The sequence below is a fragment of the Xyrauchen texanus genome, chromosome 6 (assembly GCF_025860055.1).
Source record: "Xyrauchen texanus isolate HMW12.3.18 chromosome 6, RBS_HiC_50CHRs, whole genome shotgun sequence".
Lineage (NCBI taxonomy): Eukaryota > Metazoa > Chordata > Actinopteri > Cypriniformes > Catostomidae > Xyrauchen > Xyrauchen texanus.
This window is the reverse complement of record NC_068281.1, coordinates 31,328,144-31,346,394: the sequence shown is the minus strand read 5'-3', so window position 1 is coordinate 31,346,394 and position 18,251 is coordinate 31,328,144. Positions and strand designations below refer to the sequence as shown.

The 18,251-nt window shown below is 36.8% G+C and overlaps 1 protein-coding gene across 2 annotated transcripts in view; it reads right to left on the bottom strand.

The window, feature by feature from the left end:
* Positions 1-107: 107 nt before the first annotated feature.
* zfyve9a (zinc finger, FYVE domain containing 9a) overlaps positions 108-18,251 on the bottom strand; it is a 37,900-nt gene continuing 19,756 nt past the window's right edge. The window contains exons 8-19 of one of the 2 annotated variants that reach the window (XM_052128429.1): positions 17,607-17,736; positions 17,249-17,371; positions 16,675-16,830; positions 15,080-15,304; positions 13,305-13,387; positions 13,092-13,196; positions 9,666-9,816; positions 6,912-6,992; positions 6,519-6,681; positions 4,841-4,946; positions 4,548-4,724; positions 108-4,461 (exon numbers count right to left, since the gene is read on the bottom strand). In XM_052128429.1, the coding sequence (XP_051984389.1) occupies positions 4,300-4,461; positions 4,548-4,724; positions 4,841-4,946; positions 6,519-6,681; positions 6,912-6,992; positions 9,666-9,816; positions 13,092-13,196; positions 13,305-13,387; positions 15,080-15,304; positions 16,675-16,830; positions 17,249-17,371; positions 17,607-17,736 (1,662 nt within the window). In that variant the 3' untranslated portion in view covers positions 108-4,299. The remainder of the gene's footprint in view (positions 4,462-4,547; positions 4,725-4,840; positions 4,947-6,518; positions 6,682-6,911; positions 6,993-9,665; positions 9,817-13,091; positions 13,197-13,304; positions 13,388-15,079; positions 15,305-16,674; positions 16,831-17,248; positions 17,372-17,606; positions 17,737-18,251) is intronic. The other variant, XM_052128430.1, reaches the window with a different exon arrangement.

The following is an 18,251-nucleotide window of genomic DNA, read 5'->3' as shown; positions in this document are numbered from 1 at the left end:
TTTTTCTTTGACTTCTCATTAAAGGAAATGTTTCCTTTTATTCTACTCTACATTGCAGTTTATCAATGTTGCAAGAATTTATTTTCATATTGTGCAAAGATGGCATATTTTTGGATACTCAACAGGTTTGATAAAGACTGCTTTTATTGACATTTGTAGTGTACAAGAAAGGATGTGTACTTTTTATTTTTGGCTTTTCATACATTGCAAATTCATTTCCATTCTGGCCATATACATTTTTTTTTGTGTATAATCACAGGTCAAACCAATCTGTAATGAATAGTTTGTACAAATATGTTCTTCCAAGCAGATCCACACCTCTGAAATGTTGCTCCAAAAGTTGTTGTTGGTTTCAGCATGCATGCTGTCATGTTAGTGGTTTGGGAGGACTGTCAAAAATAAAGGCTATGACAGACAAAACAATAACAGGTTATAATTTTGGATATACATTAATGCACACCTGGAAAGAATGTCAAAGTTGAATGCAGAGTAACAAAGGGGTGTTTTGGGCTGTGGGAATATAATGCAGCTTTCATGTAATGCCATTTATTTTTAATGAACAGTCTGTTTCCAAAGCTGTCAGCAATCTTCAGCTAGAAACACATGATTTATGTCTCAACTATTGACCTCCTACAGTAGGTCTGTGAGGTTCACTTGCTGTGGATATTTATATCAGCTGCTGTCCTCATTCATCAGATGCTCTGAAAGCCCTGCATCTCACTGAGCTCACAGAATGACAATGCCATTTTAAAGTCATTATGCAAAATAGGTGAATATGATACCATGCCACCTTAACTCTCTGGCTGGTGCTCTGTTATCTGATTAAAAGATGAACTACAATTTGATTGTCATTGTCAAGATCCTACTTCAGCTTAGGTCATTTTAATTATTGACTCGTTAACTAAAAAGGGCATTATAGCAATGGTTAACAAAGACATTCTGCGGTGTCACAGTGCCTTTTATTTCAGTTTAGCATGATGGACAATGAGTGCGTTTACATGCAAAATGTTACACTGACTATGTGTAATAAGCTGACAATGAGCAAGGTCATGTAAATTGCCTAAACTGTTTTCCTTTGTCAGGGTATAAGGTCATAAACTGTTTAAGCATAAACTAATCGCCACATATACAGTAGATTTTAGCCTGATTTCGTTCTCCATGTAAACACCATTACCGGTATTGTCGAGAAGGGTATAGCTGTAAACAGAGCTCCAAAAAAGGGACGAGAGCTCCATACATAACCCTTACTGTCTATGGAGGTGTCATCCCCTTTTGGAGTAACCCATGCCATATTTGGGAGAGACTACCCCATTTGAAGATCTCCGTCCTGCAGCTATACCTACTTGGCATTGTCACCGGCTTATCCAATGTATGCAAGTTTCGTGCGCATGCCCGTAAACGTTTTCACATCAAAAACGAATCCCATGTAAGCATGGTTTTCTTGTGTTATTGTTTTTTTTTAATAAGCTTGGTTATTCATATATTGGTGAGCATGTAAATGCACTCAATAAATACAACTGACCTTGGAATATGTCTGATGATGGGAATATCAGTTTCTGAAATTTGAAACCAAATGCCCGTTTCTCTGAAAACGTTATCGACGTTTCCCCACATACTGTACATTGAGCTCCTTATAGTATATTGATAGTTATCTATTTCGGGAAAGTGTCAATATTATACCAGATAACCACAGAAGGCAATCCATTTTCTGAATGAATCAATTAAAGTTCATTAAAACAATAAGCACTGCTCATGAAGAAAGTAAAATTTTATAACACATTATATCTGTAAAAGAAACAAACATTTTGGGGAAAACCGCTGATATTTACTCAACTAATGCATATTAACAATATTCATAGCAGCACACAGAAGGTTTGTTTCAAGAAATAATATAGCTTTAAACACTGTGAGAAACCCATTGAGTTAATGACGCTGTCAATTTAATTAATGGCTTAGAGACCTCATGCCAAAATCCAACCGTTCCTCTCATTATCAACTAAAATATCATCCATCTTTCAAGAACCATTAAAGCTCTTCGGTAGGGCTGCAACTAATGATTATTTTGATAATCGATTAATCGAACGATTATTCTGCAATGATTAATCATTAGCTGTTAACCAATTATTCAGCTTGTGCCCCGACTTAAAAGGTTGTATTGAACTAACAATAGAGGAAAAAAATTCTTTTTTTATAAAATAAATACCTCTAAATAGCATTCACTGAATTAAAGGAAAAAATACTTTTTGAGTTTAAGTCAGTAAAGAAATTCACTGCAAAAAAATTAAATTGTTATCAAGTGTTTTGTCTTTTTTCCATTTAAAATCATCTAAAAAAAAAAAAAAAAAATCCTTAAAACAAGATCAATTTAATTGAGAAGCAACATGTAAGATATTTAGACTTGCTTTAAGAGAATGTATCTTAAATATACTGTAAGTGTATTTTATATATTAGTGTTTTTTTTTCACTTGGTTATAATTTGGGACATTTTGATAGTAAAGACTAAATATACTTATATTCAAGATCTATTCTCTAAAAGCAAGTCTAAATATCATATATGCTGCTTCTCAGGTGAATGCATCTTTTTTTTAAAGGATTTTTTATATTATATTCAACATTCTCAGATAACAATTTCTGCAGTAATAGCTGTAAAGAAAACGTACATTACTTTAAAGGAGTTTTAGTTTTTTTTGTTGCAGTGTATAATGTGGCAAAGACTTCCCTCTCTCACCTTTCTGGTCACTGTGATTCATCTTTAACTCACAAAAAAAATACTCTCTTATTAATAAAGCTGCATATTGCCAATTTTCTTCACAATAAGAAATGCACATTGATGTATTATTATTCAATAAGTCGCGAGCCATAAAGTTATTATCTAGCTGCATTAAGTGTGTGCGCTCGAGGACAAGCGTCCCTGCGGCAGAGTGTGATACAGACAGCTGTGTTTTCAAATTCTCCCCCTTAGATCGGGACATTCGCATAACTCATAGAAGAGGCGCTGACACTAAGAGAAATGCCAGTTTCGGAGTACTTCTGTTTTTACTTTTGTATTTTTGCTTTATAATTGCCTCATACTTTGCGATCTACATCACCTGAAGCTGTTTGGAAAGTTTAGAGTGCATCTGGACTTCCTCTCCTCAGTCAGGCACGAGCTGCAGCGCTGCTCTCACACATCATAATAAGTGTCTCATATGATCTCATGTTACATTAAATGATGTTGTCGAAAATGTTTTATTATCTACGTTGTCAATAACGTTGACTAATCGTTTCAGGCCAACTCTTTTGTGTTCTTTATTCCCTCCTTCAACTTCCTAATTATGGCTTACTATACAGTGCACTGCATTGCTTTTTTAGGTCTATTCCTTGCATTTGCATAATCCTTTCAATGAAAACATGTTAAAAACATTGGGAGAACATTATATAAATATAGGTCACTAAAAAGGTTTGGAAAAGAAATGAGATGGACAGAATACTAAATTAAGTGGCTTCCATCATTAGATGAGCTATAGATCATAACCAATCCACTACAAAATGCTCCTTTAGAGGATGTGTCAACACATGAAGTTGAAGTTAAAATCCTGACGGCTGCATGAAATTATAGTTGGATCTTATTTGATTCAATAACCAGTCGAGATGTCTTGTAACAGAGGTCCATTCTAGACATTTGTAACAGTAACTCAGTGTATTCATTCTAAACACTATGCTCTCACCTCTGTCTGCAGAGCAGTCCATCTCTGAGGAAGCTACATCATTTTAGCTTTAGAGCAATTTACACTCAAAAACAAAAAAGACAAATAAAACAAACTGAGGTCCAGTTTCATGAAATAAAGCATCTGGTGATTCATAAAGCTTAAGAGGCGAAACTGAAGCTCAAAGGAATCCATTCCTCGTTTCATATTGAGTCCCAGGCACTGTCCACCAAAAAACATTTCTTAGAGCAAATCGTCCTGCTAGAGTTTCTCTCAGTCTTTAATAATCAATATCCAAGGAGAGTCTCCATAAGGGCCGTGAGGGTACAGCACCCTCTTTTTTTTTTTTTTTTAGGAGCTTAGTGTTGCTACAATGGATTCTGAACTGATTCAGGGTCACCGCCCTTTCTTGTCAATCAATGGGGCCCATGGTTTCCACAGTGGAGTTGGGGAGAAACGAAAGAGCACCACATTCAGAGGGGCTGGGCTGAGGGTCCCAGTGGAGATGGTGCATAGATGGAGGACTTTTTCCTGCACAGCTTTCAGGCTATTTGAAGTGCAAATGAGAGAGAGAGGCAAAGGAAGAGAGGAGAGCTGGAAGGATACCCTCCTTTCAGGAGATGATCTCCAGGATGTAGAAGATGAGCTCCATAACCACAGGCCCCTCGCTCAGCTGGCAAGCCCTGCTGTGGATCACTGGGATGAGGGCACTGTCAAGATCACTCAGATACTGGGGGAGCAGTGGCTGGCCGTTACTGCCAGCTAAGTAGCCCACCTGTAACACATTTTGGAATATATCAGAGGTCAATATGGACTACTATGGGTAATCTTGTTTTTAATTTTAAAGCCAGTCATTCTCACCTGATCAGAGTCCAACGTGACCCGCAGGCCCAGTTTTGCCATGCCATCCTCTTTGAGAAGTTTGAGGTGAGGGCACAGGGCCATGCAGAAAGCCCTTGCCACGTTCTCAGCGAGTCGGCTGTGGTCTGCTGGATCACTCAGGCCATTGGTCTGGTCCTCACTCCGCAGGAAGAACACCTACGCAAACAAGTATTATTAAGTTAATTAATCATTTTCAAGAAAACTAAATAATTACACATCATACTTTTATAGACTACACAAACTAAAATAAATAACAAATCAGTATTAAGAACCTCTGTCCAGCGGATGACTTTCCCATTGGCCTTATACTCGGAGCCGTGGAAGATCTTAACGCTGGTGACTGACTCCATTGATTTCCCATCAATAGGGCTGATGACTCTGTCATTAAAAACAAAAGCACATAGGTGAAAATGCCATTCATTTTTAAAAGTTCAGCATTCACCATAGTACCCTCAAATCCTTTCATTAAGCTCCTTTAAAAACAGATTTTTATCATTTTGATGGTATGTCCACAAAAGGGTAGAAGCTCAGTACCAACATATCATCTACACTGACTGTAAACACTGGAGCTAATCCAAGTCTGTGTTAGCCCTCCTGCTCTTCTCCTTATTCACTTATGATTTTGTCACCAGGCATAATACAAAATCATTAAATGTGGGTTTACACAATGTCATGATCACAGATGGTGATAAGGCTGTAAACAGAAAAGAGGTTGGAATTCTGCCAGTATGATGTCAGGACAACATGAACATCAGTTAGACTACGCCTGTGATCATGGATCATACATATAGCATTGAATGGAATGATATTGAATTGAAGAGTCTTAAAAGGATTGTTCTCTCATTCAAAATTCTCTCATAATTTACACACCCCCACGCCATCCAAGATGTGTATGTCTTTTTTCTTCTGCTGAACACAAGCAAATATTTTTTTAATATTTCATCCCCGTAGGTCCACACAACGCAAGCGATTCCAAATGGTGTCCAAAATTTTGAGTACATAAAGGCAGCATGAAAGTAATCCATATGACTCAAGTGATTTAATCGATGTCTTCAGAAGCAAGATTATAGGTGTGTGGGTGGGAAACTCAATATTTAAGTCCTTTTTTACAGCCAATCTCCATTTTCACTTTCACATTCTTCTTTTGTTTTTTTGCGATTTTCATTCTTCATGCATATCGCCACCTACTAGACAGCGTGGAGAATTTATAGCACAAAAGGACATAAATATTGATCTGTTTCTCACCCACACTTATATAGCTTCTAAATACATAGATTTAACGACTGGAGTGTTTTGGATAACTTTTGCCCTGCATTTGTGCTTTTTGGATCTTAAATTTTTTTGTACCCATTTACTTGCAATGTGAGGACCAACAGATCTGAGATATTCTTTTAAAACTCTATATTCTGCAGAAGGAAGATAGTTATACACATCTGGGTTGACAAGAGGGTGAGTAAATGAGGAGAGAATTTTCATTTTTGGATGAATTATCCCTTTAAGTTCCTGGGTGTCATGAAGAATATATTTATCTGGTTTTATCACCTGCACTGTGGTCAAAAAAGCACCTTTTTATTCTGTAAAGAGTGACATTTTTTGCCATGCCATCAAATATCCTGAACAGGTGCACTTTTAAATGTGCCTGACTGGTTACATCAGTCTAGTTTTAGAGCTCTATCACTTGTTGTTTTTTTTTACTTTGGCAATTTGCAGGTAAACACATTTCAGAGCCTGCAATTACTGCTAAATACTGAATTGATATGCATTTGATTAAGATCTCAATACCACACTCCATTAAATCAGCCTGTCTCATTAGTTTGTGAAGATGTTGTTTGTTTGTGATTTAATAAATTAATTTGATTAATTAATCAGTATTCAGCATGTCATGTAATTAAGTAGATAAAACATTTTATAGATTGAAAGCCCTAGTTCCAGCTTTACTTGTCTGCTCACCCCTTGTTAATGTTGTGGTCATCCTCAACCCATTGGATTTGGACCTGCTCCTGGTTCTCTTCCTGATCAGCTTTCCCACAGACAATATTGAAATCTTTCATCTCTCTTAGGGCTTGCCGTAAGGCCTCCATAGTTTCAGCCGTAATCTGCACCATCACACCATCTGAGACATAACCATTCAACATTACTACCACATCACATAGAATAGTGCTAAATGAGCTCTGTGGGTCAATAGTTGATGAGACTGAATCTTTAGTTACCATTACATGGTACTGAATATACAATTCAACCTTATGAAGTGAAATGGGAAGTTATGTCCAGTTTAGACATTGTTCCAGAGGGATCAGCTGTCCTACATGAACAGAAAGAGGGTATAAATGCCTTATATAGTACCTTCAACAATACTGGTCTTAGCCAAGTAGCCCGATGAAGCCTTCAGAGCCCCACTGAATACGAAAAAGGAGGCACCAGTAACTAAAAGAGGAAAGAAATTAGTGGGTTTGAAAAAACATGAGTACATGCTAAAACAGTCTTTCATTAAAGGAATATTCTGGGGTCAATGCAAGTTAAGCTCAACCAAAAGTATTTGTGGCATAATATTGATTATCACAAAAAAATTATTTTGACTCATTCCTCCTTTTCTTAAAAAAAAAGAAGCAAAAATCGAGGTTACAGTGAGACACTTACAATGGAAGTGAATGTGACAATATTTGGAGGGTTTAAAAGGCAAAAATGTGAAGCTTTTAATTAAACTACTTACATTAATTCTTCTGTTAAAACATGTGTATTATTATTTCAGCTTTAAAGTTGTTTAAATCCTCATTTACCATGATAAGTGTTTAAGGAATTACGTCATCATGGCAATGGAGTTGAAAAATTGGATATAACTTTGCACAGAAAAGGTGAGTAGATGAACTTATCACACTAAAATCATGTTAACATACTGTTTTCATCAAGTGGCTATACACTTTTGAAACAATTAGTATTTTAAGGTTTATGGATTGGCCCCTTTTACAATCATTGTAAGTGCCACACTGTAACCCAGATTTTTGTTTATTTTAAAGAAAAGGATGGTGTAATGGCAATCCTTTTTGTTCCAATGTTAAGTTCATAAACCATTAAACAGACAAGTAGTAACAATTAGTTTGATATAAAATTTTATTCAAAATGTTCACACAGTTTTGAGTGCAAGTTACATCTTACATCAACTTTTTTGTCTTTTTCTTTATATTACAGCTTGTTCATCAGAAAACTATGTTGCTTCTAACTTGCCCGCGCTTGTACTTAACAACACAGTGAAAGCCATTCACTTAAAAGTAGCACATTCCAATACGTAACCAAAAAAGGGGGGTTACAAAACTCCAAAAAAAAAAAAAAAAAGGTAAATTGTTTTATATACACTGGTGGCCAAAAGTTTGGAATGTTTTTATTTTGCTCTTATGGAAAGAAATTGGTACTTTTATTCACCAAATTGGCATTCAACTGATCACAATGTATAGTCAGAACATTAATAACGTGAAAAATGACTATTACAATTTAATGTTCAGAACTTCTCAAACTAATTCAAAGAGATCTCATCAAAAAATCCTTCATGTGCAGAAACGACAGCTTTGCCATTATATCAAACACAGTTGAAAGCTATTTAGTTCATTAAATGAATCTTCACATCTTTGCAGATCTTTGGCATTCTAACTGTCAGTTTGTCCAGATCCTCAGGTGACATTTCACCCCACACTTCCTGTAGCACTTGCCATAGATGTGGCTGTCTTGTCGGGCACTTCTCACACACCTTACAGTCTAGCTGATCCCACAAAAGCTCAATGGAGTTAAGATCCATAACACTCTTTTCCAATTATCTGTTGTCTAATGTCTGTGTTTCTTTGCCCACTCTAACCTTTTCTTTTAGTTTTTCTGTTTCAAAAGTATCTTTTTCTTTGTAATTCTTTCCTTAAGGCCTGCACCCTGAGTCTTCTCTTTACTGTTGTACATGTAACTGGTGTTGAGCGGGTAGAATTCAATGAAGCTGTCAGCTGAGGATATGCGAGTCGTCTATTTCTCAAACTAGAGACTCTGATGTACTTATCCTCTTGTTTAGTTGTACATCTGACCTTCCACATCTCTTTCTGTCCATGTTAGAGCCAGTTGTCCTTAGTCTTTGAAGACTGTAGGTACACCTTTGTACATCTTCAGTTTTTTTTTTGCCAATTTCAAGCATTGTATAGCCTTAATTTCTCAAAAATATTATTGATGTTATTGATTATCTAGAGAAAGCGGTTTCTTTTTCTTGCCATTTTTGACCTAATATTGAGCTTAAGACATGCCCGTCTATTGCATACTGTGGCAACTCAAAAACAAACTGAAAAAATTCATTTTGTGGTGATCAACTTTATGTCACAAGCTTATCAAACAAGTAATTCTGTTTATAGATGCAGACAGGTCAATGGAAGGATGGAATTTAATGTATTTGCTTTATGAAATAAAGTTTTAATTGTGTCATAAATATTTTATTTAGAAACTGTTTAATAAAAGCAATAAGGCAATTGAGGCAGTGCTACAGTATATTATAAATTTACTAGCAAAGCCTTTAGACGTGGCTATTCTAAATAATAATAATTTCTTAAATTTATCTAGCCCTTCTCTAGGCACTCAAAGTGCTTTACATAGTATTGAGGTAATCTCCTCAACCTCCACCAGTGTGCAGCATCCACCTAGTTGATGCGACAGCAGCTATAGTCAACACACACCAGCTATTGTTGGAGAGGAGAGTACAGTGATGTAGCCAATTCATGCAGTATATATATATATATATATATATATATATATATATATATATATATATATAGGGAATTATTAGGAAGTTATGATGGATAGAGGCCAATGGGCAAATTTGGCCAAGACCCCTAGTCTTTAAGAAATGTGCCTTGGGATTTTTAATGACCACAGAGTATCAGGACCTCAGTTTAACTTCTCATCCAAAAGACAATATAGCATCCTGTCACTGTACTGGGGCATTAGAACCCACACAGACTGCAGGCTGAGCACTCCCTGCTGGCCTCATACACCTTTAATATATAATTTTTGGCATATATTACTCTCCATATTACTTTATATATTCCCATGAGACTCTCAAATGTAATCATGACGCACCTTTGCGAGGCTGGTGATGAATACTGATGGCCTGGGTCTGGTAGTTACCATCATCATTCTGAACACACACAAGATGGGAATCTGCCCGCTCATTGAAGCACGCTCCCATGGCCAGCACATGCTCGTTGGACTTATTCATTGCCTTCATCAGCTGAGAAAGGAGGAAACCAAAAGAAAACGTTAGCATTACTTTACAAACTCATGCATAATCTTAAGACTTAATTAAGTCCACCTTTTTCCTGACTTCTTCATGGGCGGCGCCATTACGGCGAGACTTCCTCTCGGATGCTTCCGCTTGGTTGTTGTTATCTACTAGACCAGGGGTTGGGAACCTTTTTCATTAAGGAGCCAATTTTTTTATTTTTGGTTGATGCATTTTTTCAAAAGGGCCATAGCACAAACTAATAATTTTTAACAAACTAATAAAAGTTTTTCAATTAATTAAAATGTTTATTATGCCCATAAACTACTCAAAAACAAACACATATGCAAAATTAATAGGTAACATGAACAATTTTTCATGATAAAGTTCACTTCATTTTGGGGCTGGGCGATATGTAAAAAAAATGTAAATAATTTAATTGCCTTAAAAAAAAAATCTTGATATCCGATTATATGGTCAACCCCCCGCCAAGGTTCAGCAAATATTTTAAGTTTATTGATTTTGCTTTAAAAATTAAGTTAATTTATTGAAACACAAAAAACTTAAACAAAAAGACATTTCTAAATTCAAATTGCACTTTAAACGAAACAAAAAAGCAATTAAAATAAAGAAGTGATAAAAAAATCTTATATATCCACCTCCCCAAATCCAAACATTTACTGTCTCCAACAGCTGCATTTGCCAACACGTAAGTATCCGTAAATGCCACCAGGTGAAAAATTACTAATAGCCTACAAATTAAGACCTAAAGGACAATTATAAATGTAACGATAATAATACTCATAATAAATAAGCCTAATAAATTCCCTTGTGTTCCCAAAAATGCTGCCATATGTGTGTTCTTATCGAATGTTTTTGTAGTGCATTTTGGTAACATTTTATGCTGCCTAAAGAAAATAGAACTAAATTTTAGGTTCAAGGTGTCTTGTATTATTTTATGATTGAATCACTTTCATCTTTGTTTAATACATACACACACATATATATTTGTGTGTGTGTGTGTGTGTGCGTGCGTCGTGCGTGTTACTAAGCTTGCAGTGTTGCGTTCACAATGCATGTTAACCGCAAGTTACTCTATGGAAATAAAGTGAAACTCATGGCACCTCCTGAGATAATCAAAGATCATTTGCAGCATGCTCATTGATGACATTGTTCTTGCAAAAAAAATTCAGACAATTGAAACAGAAAAAGGAATGATAACTCTTTACATGTGTGTGTTCCACGAGACAGACTCACGCTGCACGCCTCTGAACAGCGAATTCGACACAAGCAATGATGGCTTTTCTTTTGTCTATTCTTATATGATCAAATATAATAGTTTCTTCAAGCGCATGTCCTTGTGACTAATAGCATTTCTTGTCAACTGTCACTCCAAGACATCTTATAGGTCACCCGCCTGTTGCGGGTAGATGAGCAAAATTACTCGCACATGAAATAATAGAAAATGCTCTTAACCGCTAAGATCAATAGATATTGGGGAACGAGGCCCAGAACTCTATGCATGTGCGTGTTTTGGAAAAGCGCTTTCATTGCACTCGTGAATAGCAGAGCTCACTGCACACACATCAAATCAGACGCGTATTGGCAGCTTTTCTTTCATCTGTTCTTCAAAATATAATCACACATTTCGGCAAACACATGTCTTTGTGTTTAATTTCTTGTCATATATCACTCTGAGAAGTCTTACAGATCGCCCTCCACAGTGGCTGCTCAATCAGCAAAATTACCCGCCATTGCGCTTGAAAAATCCACAGTTAATTTCAAACCTTGTTCACCAGGAGTAGGCTGCATGACAAATTCGGGAGAAAATAAAATAAAAAAAGTGTCATTGAATTCAAGCTTTGCAATTGCATCCACACTTTCTGCAGGAAAATTATCTCTAGATAGTTTTAAATTATCATGTGTTGGTGAATGGTGAGACAACAGGCGAGCCACTTGATTTTGAACAAAAAGCCACTTGTGGCTTGCGACCCATAGGTTCCCGGCCCCTGCACTAGACTAACGTTACTGGTGATTGTGAGCAGCGGAGGCTCTGGGTGAATATGTGCTGTTATAGGATGTTATAACAACTACAGTTTTAAATGAATGTCACAACAATAAGCCCCCACAAAAGCTGCCAATGCTGAAACTTTGAGTCAAACCAGATGTAATATTCAAAGGATGCATTAAATTAATTCTCAGTTACTTGCCTATTTTTTTTTAAAACATTGACCTATAATTCCAAATGATGTCTGCCATTTTGGAAGATAACAAAGATGAAAAGCATTTCAACCATGCTCCTTGTTGTTGTTTTTTTTTGTGTATGTGAACAAGGTAGAGACAGACAGAGTTGCTGTCGGCAGAGTGCGTGAGGCGGCGGCAGAAATAATGAAGAACATTTTGAAATGGAACATATGATGACCATACACCCTCTTTTCATGGACATGTCCTCTTTTTCGAACATTAATAAAGCATCTCGTCAGATTTCTAGATTCCCAAAATGTCCGGGATTTGGCTGTTTTCATATTGAAGTGCACAACAAGAAACGCATTGAAATCTAGCGCATCATATTCGTGGATTCTTTCTCTCTCTCTGCGTGCTGTATGTCTGTGTCTCTCTTTCGCATGCGCACGCACACACACACACACGCCGAGCGATAGAGTCCAAGTAACTTTACCATGAAAATGTGTGTGTGCTTGTGTGCTCATCTCTTCGGGATTGCCGTTGACTAATCTGCATACGCAGATATTAGTGAGAAAGTGATTACGTTAAGTAAACACAGACTGTTCTTCCGTTTTCGACTGTTGTTAGTGATATTATATTGCTTGGTAATGGGAATAAGTTGTGAAGCAGAAGTCTGTTGCATCCACATTGGAAGAACACACTAAGCATAATGGGTGCTGCCTGAGAAAAAGGTGGATATGAGTAAAAATTACAGCTTTTTAAGGAAGAGAATAAGTTCATCCATGTGTCAACTGTTTGCCATTACAATTTTTGCTTGGTCAAACACAAGATAAATACCTAAAGTCTTCAAAGAAGACTAGTGAAAAGGATGCTAAGGCAAGCTGATATTAATGCATCACTTGTTCTGTAGAACAGTTTGCATCATGCTGCTATTCGAGCTGTTATTCACTCTGTTGCACATAAAGATCAGCTACATACATTTTTCATGCATCCTATTTTTATTTTGCTGCCAGACAACAACCAAATTCTTTTATGAATCTGAATTGCATCTCTATGGTGTATTCTACTAGCATTTTGTGAGATTTGGAATCTCCATTCACCTCATTGTAACGGTTGCTGGGTATCTTGATGCAGGTCTTCCTCACTTCCATGTCCACCACCAGCCCCTTAACCACTGGCAATGTGTACTGGTAGTTACGGAAATCCTGCAAACAGACAAATGGCCTTTGGTGACTCTTTTTGGTTTAAAGTTGAGTACAAGAGAAAAGAATGTGCTAATAAAAGGGACTGACGTGCAATATTAGTATTCTTACCGCTAATAAGTTCATAATGGTATGGCCAGTCTCTCCAAATAGTGGTTTTCTGAAGCGAACACTAAATAGTGGGCAGGGATAGACTGCAAAACAAGTGAACATGTTGAAAACACACCAGAAAAACAAGTAAGGGATAATGTACATTCAGCTGGTTATTATCACACAATAACCTGAAAGGGTGATCAGGGAAGTTACTGTACATTATCCCGCTTATTACATGGCCACCTACCAAATCAATAAATGCACAGAATTTTTTTTTTTGTATTTGAGCTAAAATTATATAATTATGTGAAAAGAAACAGTCTTGAGAGACATGAAACTAGCCCAGTGTAACTCAGTTTAGCAGTCATTTTACAAAAATTATTTGCAGAGTGCCATGACTGACAAATCAGAATAAAGTATTCCAGATAATCTTTTTAAAAAGTCAAGCTCTTTTTTTGTATGTGAAATGTCTAGATCAGAATAATCTCCTTGACAATTCAAATGGCTGAGATATTACATAATAAAGCAACTGTAATGTACATATTTAAAAGTTATTACACCTGTGTGCTATAGGTCACCATTCCCTAAAGATCCCAGCATACTTGAGATTAAAACTGTTCATGCTGTTTCTAAGGGAGTCCATTGCGTGTCAAGGAAAGCTCTGCAGGAAACTCTCTGTTTATATATTCCATCTCCACAGGAGGTAGTGCTTACGAATTAGATTGGAGAAGCTCTCTCTGTGTGTGGAGATGGTGTCTCAGAGAGATGGAGCAATGTGAAGACATTTTCTGCATTGTCTTTTCCTAAACAGTATCAGAAAGGGGGCTTATTTCATAATACGGATGTGCACGGTTAAAGATTTTAACAATCGGTTGACCGTGAGTTTTAAACCAACAGTTAATAGTTTTTTAGCCAAGAGTTGGGGTGTGGGAATAAAGAACGTTAATTGCAATGGAATTTCCTCAAACACTCAGAATAGCAGCAATTAAAGTGCAGAGTAAGCTGTGAGCCTAAACAGCACAATTCATAGATCTTCAAATTATAAAATCTCACAAATAATCAAACTATCACTGCCTGTTAGTGCACGCCGCCCGGACAGGTTCACATTTCCGTGAGGATGCGAACACAATTGTGTTATTTTGTTCGCAATAGAGCTATTGTGCTGTGGTTAAATAGCCTCTTCAGCGTGCTTTACATTTTTAAATAGTTTAAAATCGAATAGTTTTGAATTTGTCAAATTATTGTATGTAAATATGCACACCAGATCAAAAGGGAAAAAAAACAGTCTAACCGTGTTTCAAGCGTACCAGTCACACAAAGTCACACATCTGCAAAGAATGCAGCACAACAAATAAAACAGAACACAGGTCTTTCGAGATGCGTTTAATAAATACAAGTTATTTTTAACATTAATTGGCGTCTAAAAATGTTGCTATCCTGCCTGTAAAAGAAAAAACAGCGAGATTCTGCGCAACATTATAAGACGTCCGTCCAGCGCATTAACAGTATATAGAAAAATAGCACAGACTCGCACAAAAGCATGTTTGAAGAGCCCCTAACTAGCTCCATAATTAAAGGTTGGGTTAAAGACCTATTGCACGTATAGAATAACCGAATAGAGATTTTGGTATTCAAATAGTGGCAGATCCTTTCATAATCAATTGTACACTTTACTGTCAAAGGGGTAGAAAATGTATCCCATCATTCAGCCATATTCAACTAAGATAAAGAATCAAAATCATTCAACACAGCTAAACCCTTAATGATCCCTCAACATCAAACCAAAAACTCACATCTGTATTCCGCCCCCAAGCGGAGCATGAGTCGGATGGGAAAAACCTTGGCCCAAGGGGTCTCCCACTTCTGCACCAGGATGCCAAAGAGGTAGGGTGGGTTAGGCAAAGGCAGATCCTGCAGGGACTGGAAAGTGGGGCTAATGTAAAGGAAGCCGCCATGCTCCTTGCTTCCCAGGAAGCTCTGAGTGAAGAAGGAGTGACCCAGGTGGCTAAACACATTTCCTGCACAGAAGACAGTGTGGGATTGGCTCAAGTTCTACCACATTTCATGCTTGGATGGAAATTCTTTAAATCAAACAATATCTCAGCTTCTCAGCACTGACAGATATATCAATATGCATTGATTGAGATGTGCACAGCAACCATAAGGCCATGTTTTAATGCCAGATATAACATGAGCTATGGTTTATAAAACCTTATTAAGTAGCTCTAAAGACTGTTTAAATTCTGTCAAAACACTGAAAATATATAAGGAACGACTTGAACGAGGTGCATTTTTTACGACAGGTTAAAACAATAAGGGTCAGGGCTAGAAATTAAGTCTTTGGAAATAGAAGCTCTATTCCAAAACCTAGTGAGCTGACTACTTTTAGTAGTATTTTTAGGCATCATAGGCTCATTCCTGACGCCAAAATTACGCTGCCTTCTAAGATACTTTGTTATGACCAAATTCCAGGGCAGCAATCCTTTGCAGACAAAGCAAAACAAAAATGAAAAATAAACAAATAAATCAATAATATTAATCTTAATATGAATATATAATATAAAACATACATATACAAACACACACATATACATACATGTATGTATATATATATATATATATATATATATATATATATATATATATATATATATATATATACACATACATAGCCCACAAAGTTAACAGAAATGTAAATTATGAATACTGAAAAATAGCGATACAGAGTTAAATCTAATACAAAATGTACTATTTTATCCAATATTTGTGTATTATGCATTTTTGGCTTATTAGAGTATCATGTTGTTAGCTTAGCAGCACGTGTTAATGCAAAACTAATTATTTATGTGGAACGTGGAATTGCTGCCTATTTAGACTGTTTTAAATCAGTCAGGTTCTGTTTAGGTTAGGAGACCAAAGGCTGCTGCCAACGTAGACAGCACACTAGGATTTAGAACAGAACAAATTTCATTTCAATAAAAATAAAAGGCGCATGGAAAAAAGACTCATGAGTTTCACAGCATTAGCCACTATAAGGTGACAGCCACTAAATCTACTCAGACAGATAGAAGATGTCTGAATTAGACCTCTGCACTTTTGACAGATCATACATTAGGCTCAATGGGATGGCGGTCAGTGTGCAACATGACAACTGTTCTGTGGCTGCACTTACTGACATGAAGTAGGGCTGGGTTATAAGAGGAGGATTGTGTCTGGAAAAACTATTTCTGCTGAAGTGGTTCCTCAATGCAAATAAGGCCAGCAGCCTCATTTTACCTTTGAGAGCCTCCTGATAGGTCGGTTTAATTGTATCTATGTAGGCCTTGGTCTCATATCGTCTGGATCAGTTTACCAGAACGGGCCTCCTGGTGGAAGTGTATCAGTTTACCTGTGAGTGCCTCCTGGTAGAGCTGGACAAAGTGGTTGAAGATGTCCTTGGGAATTCTTTTCTCATCAGGCAGGCACTGTAGAAGCACTACTACCTCCGCCTGGCCAACGGCATGCATACCTTTTGTTGTCATATACCAGCACTTCCTATTCACATCTTAAAGCAAAATAATAACACAAAAAGACAGCTACACTGTTTTGTAACTTTCTACAATTCCACAAAAGTATTACAATGGTTAGAAAACATAGCTACATTTACATCACAAAAATATTCTTGCCCATGAAAATTTAAAGATTAACAAGATTTATCCAAGTTTAGCTTGTAGCTTCCTTACACTTTACAATAAGGTTCCATTTGTTAACATTAGTTAGCACGAATTAACAGGTGTTTAGAACAACCTAAGAATGTGCAGTAATAATAGTAATGCACACCTTTGCAAGAACCACTAATGAATACAACAATCTTACATGTTGTTAAATGGAATAATATTAATGGATATTTGACACTCTAAAAGAATTCACTCCATAGCGACATAAAACTGTAGAGAACATCAAGCAAGAAGTGGCACACTCACAGTTGACAAGTTTGACCATGGCCAGAAGGTTGGCATTGAGGACAAATACCAGGGGATGAGAATCCCCCTCCTCAAGCTGCTGCATTAGCACAATCTCAACAGGTCTCTCCTCCACAGCATAGTCTGCAGACAAGACACTCATTATTATTCTTGTTACGAACACTTTAATATATTCATGGTGCAACTCTGATGGGGAACCATCGTCCCACACAATAAAAGCCCTCCCTTTGCATGAGTGGTGGAGACATAAGCAGAAACAGAATACATGCACACATACACAAGTACAAATACATACATAAGTACAAATACACAAATTTAGAGGAGTGGAGGCAGCTGAATGGTGAGGATGAGCAAGCACCTGTGATGTGGCCTCCCGTACCTCCTTTAACTCCTGTGGAGATGAGAATGGGAGGAAGCCCGTCCTCTGGAATCAGACTGAGGGAGCTGCCCACAGGGTTAGCAGTCAGGGCTCCAGGGGCACGGGCCACCTACAACCAGGTATAATAGATAAACTAATTGCTGAAACATACCAATAGGACTGTCTGATGATCAAAGCCGGGGTTGTTGTAATTTTTACACATTGAACTATGAACAAAATGAAATGAATTTCCTTCAGGAAACTACAGTACGACATATAAGATCCATACAGACATACGTCAAATTGAGCTATACCTGCATGGTAGTAAAATACAACAGCTACTGCAACAGAAAATAAACAATAAATAGGATATGATAAGATGATTTACTCAATAGGCAGTATTTACATGACAGTTATATGATAGTTATATGCCTAAGACTTGTTATAGCACGAGTATAGAGTGAGTTGATGAATGTTCTGTATGCATAAGTATACACATTAGAAAGTCTAAACCTTATAAACTAAGGCACTGGCTGTACAAACATTTTAAACATAGCATAAAAAGTATAATAAATATGCATAACCAGTAAACAGCAATAGCAAAAATGTACTCATGAATCGTACTGTTTATCACAATTGGAAGAG